We start from the raw sequence: 8,472 nt of genomic DNA, 5'->3' as shown, positions 1-8,472 counted from the left end.
CCAGTCATTACCATAGCTCCTTTAGTTCCTGCGAATTCAAAAATCCTGAGTCAGGTTTTAAATTTTTTTTCAGATGGGAGCACTTGTGGGGATGGGGGGGGGGCTGATTATAGTTCAGTGAGAGAGACAGGCCGTTTGGGATTCCATTAAAGATTTCTAAGGCCATGGGATGAGTCACTAAACGCAACTCCTGCCCTGATTGCCTAATGACTAGGTATCGTGGACTGAAATTAGACACACGCACAGCACACATCTCCCTCACACAGCCCCCCTTGCCTAAAACCAGGGAAGTGTCCCTCTGAGTAATGCCTGCACTGAGGTTTCCCAAGAACTGTAAAAATGGCCTTTGATTGCAAAAGAGGTTAAAAATATAACTGGTGTGTTAGCGAACCTGGAAAACACCTGTCACGGTTAATAGGTGTGTTGCCAGAGAGGGTGACTGGATATGTGAGGAAGGATATGAATAAGAGCTCTTTTGGGGGTGGAGATTAACAGATATTTCAGAATAAAGTGACCAAGTGCCTTGGCCTAGCTGCTGTCCCTGGGCAGGACTGATCTCTTAGGCCAGGAGTGGCCAAACTGTGGCTCTCCAGATGTCCATGGACTACAATTATCATGTAGGGATGCATGGTCATTGTAGTCCATGGATATCTGGCAAGCTATAGTTTGGCCTCCCCTGTCATAGGCTATTTGAGAGAGTATTGGGGGGGGGGGGTATGTGTGTAGAGAACCATACAGCTAGCCTCTCATCAGAAAGCCAGCTTGGTGTACTGGTTGGGAGTTTGACTTTATGCTGCAAACTGCCCTGAGCCTGTTCACAGGAAGGGGTGGTATAGAAACTTAACAAACAAACAAATAAACCACCTCTATTCGTATTTTGGTGCAGCCAGCTCGGTGTAGTGGTTCAGAGCGACGACTTCTCATCTGGAGAGCTGGGCTTGATTCCCTGCTCCTCCACATGCAGCCAGCTGGGTGACTTTGAGCCAGTCAGAGTCCTGACAGAGCTGGTCTCACAGAGCAGCTTGCCAGAGCTCTCTCAGCCTCATCTACGTCAGGGAGGTTGCAGGGAGAGGAAGGGAAAGGGATTGGAAGCCGCTTTGAGACTCCTTCAGGCAGTGAAAAGTGGGGTATAAAAACAACTCTTCTTCTTCTTCTCTGTAAAATCCTCTGGAGTTGGCTGTGATTTGATTGTGCTTTCTACCACCTGTGTTTATTTATATTTATTATATGGGAAGCTGATGTGCCCTGGTCTGGATTACCCAGGTGTGCAGTCTTCTCAGATTGCAGAAGACCGGTTAGAACTTGGATAAGAGACCAGGACAGAAGTCCAGAGTTCCTATGCCAAGGCAGGTGGCATCAACCCACCTCTGTTTGCCTCCTGCCTAGAAAACATCTGGGGTTGCCAAAAATCAGCAATGACTCACCGCCGTGAGGAAAGGTTGGGGGAACTTGGTCTTAGGAGGAAAGGTTGGGGGAGCTTGGTCTGTTTAGCCTGGAGGGGAGACGACTGAGAGGGGATCTGATAACCATCTTCAAAAATTTTTAAGGCTGCCATGTAGAGGATGGAGCAGAGTTTTCTCTCTTGCCCCAAAGGGACAGACCAGAGCCAATGGGATGAAATTAATTCAAAAGATATTCCATCTAAACATCTGGAAGAAGTTCCTGAAAGTTTCTCAGTAGAACAGGCTCCATCTGATGGAGAGGCTGATTCTGTGAAGGCTCAAGGGGGTGGCAGGTGACAGTGGATGAGCGAGAGGGTTGTGAGTGTCCTGCATAGTGCAGGGGGTTGGGACTAGATCACCCAAGAGGTCCCTTCCAACTATTATTCCATGATTCTCAGTGGAACAGGCTTCCTCGGGAGGTGGTGGGTTCTCCATATTTGGAGATTTTTAAACAGAGGCTGGAGAGCCATCTGACGGAGAGGCTGATTCTGTGAAGGCTCAAGGGGGTGGCAAGTGACAGTGGATGAGCGATTGGGACGTGAGTGTCCTGTATAGTGCAGGGGGTTGGACGAGATGACCCAGGAGGTCCCTTCCAGCTCTCTGATTCTATGACCGATGAGTCCACCATCAGTGCTCATATTTATTACGATCTGAGCGCTCCTTATACTCATGTGAGTTGAACATTCTTGCCTGGGAAATTATTCATCCTTTGCAGTTCATAACAAGATATATCATAAGCCAAACACCCCTTTTTCTGGCCAGTGTTCGTCAGACCAGGCAGCTGACATTGGTACTCTCGGTTGGCACATGCTCCGCGCTTGATTACTTTAATCCCTTGTTTGTCTAGGCAGCAGGAAGCAAACTCCTTCCTTCCTTCCTGATACCTGAAGTTGACTTGAGGCTTTTAAAGTGGCACAGCAGTTTGAAGAACAATGCCCCGGCTCCAGCAGCCATCCAGAAATCTGTTTATCCTTGCAGAAGCATTGCACAGTTCCTTGGGTGATGCGCCCGCTTGTCCCTGCAGGACTCTTCTTAAATAGATGGTGTTATGGGGATGCATGTGTTCCAGAACGTTAGGAGTTGGGTTAAAACTCCCAAGGAAACTTGCAATTAGCAGATCTGTTGTGATTAAAGCAGAAAAGAGTTGGGAGCAGGTATGAAAGAACACGCAAGTGGTGGTTAGAACGTGGCTCTGAAAAAGATGCTCTGCACATAGATCTCTGTGCATGCCACGTGTAAAAAGGTAAAGGTAAAGGTATCCCCTGTGCAAGCACCGGGTCATGTCTGACCCTTGGGGTGGCGCCCTCTAGCGTTTTCATGGCAGACTCAATAGGGGGTGGTTTGCCAGTGCCTTCCCCAGTCATGACCGTTTACCCCCCAGCAGCAAGCTGGGTCCTCATTTGACCGACCTCGGAAGGATGGAAGGCTGAGTCAACCTTGAGCCGGCTGCTGGGATTGAACTCCCAGCCTCATGGGCAAAGCTTTCAGACTGCATGTCTGCTGCCTTACCACTCTGCGCCACAAGAGGCTCTATGCCAGGTGTAGCGTGCCTTAATTTGCTCACCTGTGTGGATGGTAAAATAGCTTTGTCTTGAGGTCTGCCTCTTGCTCCTGTTGCGATGTTTGACTACTCTAAAGACACGGGCCTAGATCATCTGAGGGCCCAAATACAGATACCAGAAGTTTTTTTTTTTTTTTTTTAAGCAACCTCTTTGTATTTGCAGATGACATGGAGGAAGTGGACGAAATGGAAAAGGTGATGCTAGAATATGTCGCCATGAGCAGAGAAGTAAGCCATTACGTGCAAGCAGTTGAAGAGACTGTCAATCAGGTAAACCATCGCAGATCTGTGGAATACAAAAGGGGTGGACATATTTTAAACTTCCGTTCTGGGAGACCCTGGTGAAGTTTCTGCCCTGACTCCTGTGAAGTTTTGGGCCAAGGCAAAGACACGGGGACGTTGTAGAGGCTGGCAAACTGCGAGCTTCAAAGAGGACGAAGATGGTCTCGGAATGCTACTACTCACCATTGTTAACTGATTCAGGGCAGGCAAAAGGGAAATACTTCTTCCTGTTGTACATTAATAAGGAAGGCCGGTTGGAAGGGGTGGGCATTCAAATTAAAGGATGGCCATTCTACACGAACCAGTGTGGTCCAGTGTTTAGAGTGTTGGATTAGGATTTAGGAGACCCAGGTTCAAATCCCTGCTCACCACAAAACTCACTGTGGGGTGGCCTTGGTCAAATTACTTTCTCCCAGAGTAACCTACCTCACTGGCTGGTTGTGAGAATAACTCAGAAGAATGTGCAGGGGGTCTGCAGACGGTAATCACGTTCGTCTCTAAGGTCCAGATCTTGTTGTATAAACTCTCAAGATTCAGTGTATAATGCAAACATTTTTTCATTCCCTTTCCATATGAGATCCAACCTTCTGCTAATGACACTAAGTAAAACCAAACTACAATGGAGAGGCAGCATGCTCTAATGATTAAGAGTGGTGGACTGTAATCTGGAGAACCAGGTTTGATGCCCCACTCCTCCACATGCAGCCAACTGGGTGACCTTGGGCTAGTTCTCTTAGAGCAGTTCTCTCAGAGCTCTCTCAACCCACCCTACCTCACAGGGTGTCTGTTGTGGGGAGAGGAAGGGAAAAGTGTTTGTAAATTGCTTTGGGACTCCTTCAGGTGGTGAAAAGTGGGGTATAAAAAACAGCTCTTCTTCAGATTAATTTTTAGACCCACTTTGTGTGACATTCACATCTATATGGGCTGTTTCTGCAATGATTTGTAAACTGCACAAATAATAATGTTGGTTCTTAGATGCTGCTTTTCTCTACCCAAAGGAGTCTCAGAGAGGCTTACAGTCGCCTTCCCTTTCCTCTCCCCACAACAGACACCCTGTGAAGGAGGGGAGGCTGAGAGAGCCCTGATATTACTGAAGAAGAAGAAGAGTTGGTTCTTATATGCCGCTTTTCTCTACCTGAAGGAGTCTCAAAGTGGCTTACAATCTCCTTCCCTTTCCTCTCCCCACAACAGACACCCTGTGAGGTGGGTGAGGCTGAGAGAGCCCTGATATCACTGCTCAGTCAGAACAGCTTTATCAGTGCCGTGGCGAGCCCAAGGTCACCCAGCTGGCTGCATGTGGGGGAGTGCAGAATCAAACCCGGCTCGCCAGGTTAGAAGTCCACACTCCTAACCACTACACCAAACTGGGATCTACACCAATAGATCGCACTACCTACCCCGTCCCATGAGCCCACACTAAACAGGTTATCATAGACTTCGTCTTGTTCACTTCCCTCCTCATATTATATAGCCCGTTCAGCCTTGCTACTTATAAAACAATAAAAGCGTCTGCTGGAAATGAAGGATTGTCAGTAAAGCAATTCAGTTACGTGGCTTCAAAAGCCAAGCTGTTGTTGACTTAAACTGCTGTTAGAGGCAAGCAGCAGGAGAAGCATCCCAACATCCTCTTTTGATTGATTCGTCAGTCCCCGTTGTGTAAGAAATGAGCAATCGGATTGCAGTTGTCTTTACAACAATAGACAGTGGGAAACCCTTTGTTTGATCAGTTATGGAAACTCCCTTCTCTTTGCTGGATTCAACTCACCTATGAGATTACTTACCTCGTGGCGATTTCTCTCTTTTCACTGGGCTTGCGTTAAGGTATCTCCCTCCCCTTCCCCTTACAACAGCGAGGTCACTGTTCAGCTTAAACAATGATGTCATTATTTAGCTTAGGTGTTTTTTTAATGGTAAAGAGTCAAAAATGTCTCCTGTGTACACTGCTAGCCAAGGGTTGCGGGCGAAGACAGCTCTGATTCATGGAGATTTGCTTTGGTCTTACATCTCAAAGGGCAAAAACCAAAGCTTGCTCCATTCCTGAGCTCCATTAGGGTGCCTGTTTGCTCGCGGGGTTGCAACAAGGGCAGGATAAAGGTGTGTCAAAAGTACACCATGCTCCAAGTAGATGAGTCTTGCGAGCATTTTTTTTTTATGGACTATGACTAATGGCAAGCCCAAAAGATCCCCATTATCTTAACCACATCCAGAAATGAAGTGTTACAAGGCTTTGGTTCTTCAGTCTTTGCAAGCTTTGATATGTACACGTGCAATTGTACATTTACAATAATCCGATGCTGAACCAAGCTGGTGGTGTCCTGCAAGAATGCAAGAACAAGCTTGTTAGAGTTAGCATTCAAATGTGATCCGGTGTGCTTATAGGAGGGGCATAATTATCCCCAGCCTATGATACTCCGAGAGAGAACTCCTCTGGACATGGAGGTCTTACTTCATTGTCACTGAAGGAGAAGAAGAGTTGGTTTTTATACCCTGCTTTTCACTTCCAGATGGAGTCTCAAAGCGGCTTACAGTCGCCTTCCTTTCCTCTCCCCACAACAGTCAACCTGTAAGGTAGGCGGGGCTGAGAGAGCTCTGACAAGGCTGCTTTGCGAGAACAGCACTATCAGGACTGTGACGAGCTCAAGGTCACCCAGCTGGCTGCCCGTGGAGGAGTGGAATCAAACCTGGCTCTCCTTGCACATATACACAGGGGTCTTCAGCCTTTTTGAGTCTGTGGGTACTTTTGGAACTCAGACATGATATGGGCACAACCACAAAATGGCTACCTCAGGAGGTGGAGACAACCGCAAAATGACTTCCACAGGAGGCGGAGCCACACACAGAGGAAGCGCAAGGGCAGGGAAGAAGAGGAGTAAATATGGAAGAATGTGGTCCTGCTTTGCAAGAGTTCCATCAGGCCTCTTTCACTTTCTCAGTACACGGTTGATACCAAGGAAGAGATCAGCAGATGTGATGGTGCCCATGGACACCATACTGGAGACCATTGGGCCACTCCAGAGGTGGCCAAACTGTGGCTCTCCAGGTAACCATGGACTACAATTCCCATGAGCCCCAAGGGCTCATGGGAATTGTAGTCCATGGACATCTGGAGAGGCATAATTTGGCCACCCCTGGACTACTCCTTTTAGAAAGCCATGTGAGTCTGTTGCCATTGCCAAGTTTTAGGATAATAAATTTTATAAAGTTCGCTTTCTGAGGGGCGATGTATTTATTTCTTGTATTTTCATGCATTTCCATAGTAGCAAAAAAACCCCCCAAGTTCTTGAAATAATTCACATCATTACCTGATTCCAGTCAATTCCCATGGTCATGGCATCCCAAGAATGATTTCTCCATGTCTCTGCTAAGAAACAGAATGTGCATAAACTTCTCAAAGAACAGATCTGGGGCCACAACCAAAAAGGCCTTACCCTCAATGGAAAGTAATCTTGTCTGTCTTCTCTTCTTCCTTCCGCCTCTTGCCTCAGAGGGTGTTAATGCTGTTAATCCCGGCTGAAATAATTTCCAAACTGTGAATGTGCAGCCCAAAGCTTTTTTTGACTTTGAGCCAGGCAAGTACTCTTTTGCCTGTGCAAGCAGGCTTTTGATTCGATGGGACAGGTAGTGCATGGGGCAGTGCCCCCAAAGAACCCCTGGTGACATGGAACGAACCCCGGATAACCTTTGGTTGCAGCGGCCTCCCTGCCTTGAGTGGGGACAAGGTGACGCCAGGGACCAGCGGCCTGCCGATCAGACACCAGCATAGCTGTTGCACCAGCTCCAAGCCTAGATTAGCATCTGGTGGGAAACCCGAGAGTTGGAATGTCTTCCTTATTGGTGCCTTTTGTTTATGGTGCAGTTTAAAGCAGGGAGATTTGCAAAATACACCACGATAGGCATCACACGGCGAGCGTTCGGAGGCACAAATGAACTGTTGCACAAGAGGAAGAGAATTAGCGAGATGGAGGAACCAGCCCTGGGAACAGGACGGGGAGATCCAGAGGACTGTCAGAAGCAACGGCTCTATTAGCCAAGGCGTCGAGTGATGCTTTCACGCAGGGCACCCGGATCCTTCAAAGTGTGTTAAGTTGTTAAACCCTGAAAAAACAAAGACTTCTGCATGCCGTTGGCCCAGGGATGGTAAAAATGGTTACAAGCCAGGAAGAAGAAGAAGAGAAGGAGAGTTGGTTCATATATGCTGCTTTTCTCTAACCAAAGGAGTCTCAGAGAGGCTTACAATCTCCTTCCCTTTCCTCTCCCCACAACAGACACCCTGTGAGGGAGGAGAGGCTGAGAGAGCCCTGAGATTACTGAAGAAGAAGAAGAGTTGGTTCTTATATGCCACTTTTCTCTACCTGAAGGAGGCTCAAAGCGGCTTACAGTCGCCTTCCCATTCCTCTCCCCACAACAGACTCCCTGTGAGGTGGGTGAGGCTGAGAGAGCCTTGATATTACTGAAGAAGAAGAAGAGTTGGTTCTTATATGCCGCTTTTCCCTAGCCGAAGGAGGTTCAAAGCGGCTTACAGTCGCCTTCCCTTTCCTCTCCCCACAACAGACACCCTGTGAGGGAGGTGGGCCTCAGAGAGCCCTGATATTACTGAAGAAGAAGAGTTGGTTTTTATATGCCGCTTTTATCTACCTGAAGGAGTCTCAAAGCGGCTTACATTCACCTTCCCTTTCCTCTCCCCACAACAGACACCCTGTGGGGTGGGTGAGGCTGAGAGAGCCCTGATATCACTGCTCGGTCAGAACAGCTTTATCAGTGCCGTGGCGAGCCCAAGGTCACCCAGCTGGCTGCATGTGGGGGAGCGCAGAATCGAACCTGGCATGCCAGATTAGAAGTCCGCACTCCTAACCACTGCACCAAGCTGGAAAATGGGCAGCCAAGCAGAGCTGCTCTGCAATAACTTCAGGAAATATGTTGATCGAGAAGCCGACATATACAGCAGAGGGAAACAATACAATGCAGCCCGCACACTGGAGCACTGCCATGCCAGTGTCCCCATCCATTGATCTCTGATTTAGCATTACGTTTTGGGGAGAGAGCAGACAGAGAGAACTTTTCCTCCCTGTCCCAAAATACTAGCACTCGAGGGTATTCAGTAGTGAAATTGGTGGGCAGCAGATCCACGACGTATAAAAGGAACCCTTCTTTAAACTGCAAGTGATAAAAGACCTGGAATTGTTGCCA

At 47.9% G+C, this 8,472-nt stretch overlaps 1 protein-coding gene across 2 annotated transcripts in view; it reads left to right on the top strand.

Annotated features, from left to right (window-relative positions):
• Positions 1–8,472, top strand: part of NSMCE2 (NSE2 SUMO ligase component of SMC5/6 complex) — a 222,394-nt gene that overhangs the window by 33,573 nt on the left and 180,349 nt on the right. For both annotated transcript variants that reach the window (XM_077351523.1, XM_077351524.1), the window contains one exon: positions 3,167–3,273. In XM_077351523.1, coding sequence (XP_077207638.1) covers positions 3,167–3,273 — 107 coding nt within the window. The remainder of the gene's footprint in view (positions 1–3,166; positions 3,274–8,472) is intronic.

Source organism: Paroedura picta, chromosome 9 (assembly GCF_049243985.1).
Source record: "Paroedura picta isolate Pp20150507F chromosome 9, Ppicta_v3.0, whole genome shotgun sequence".
NCBI lineage: Eukaryota > Metazoa > Chordata > Lepidosauria > Squamata > Gekkonidae > Paroedura > Paroedura picta.
Note: the sequence above shows the minus strand (reverse complement) of the source record. Positions and strands in the feature narration are given on the sequence as shown.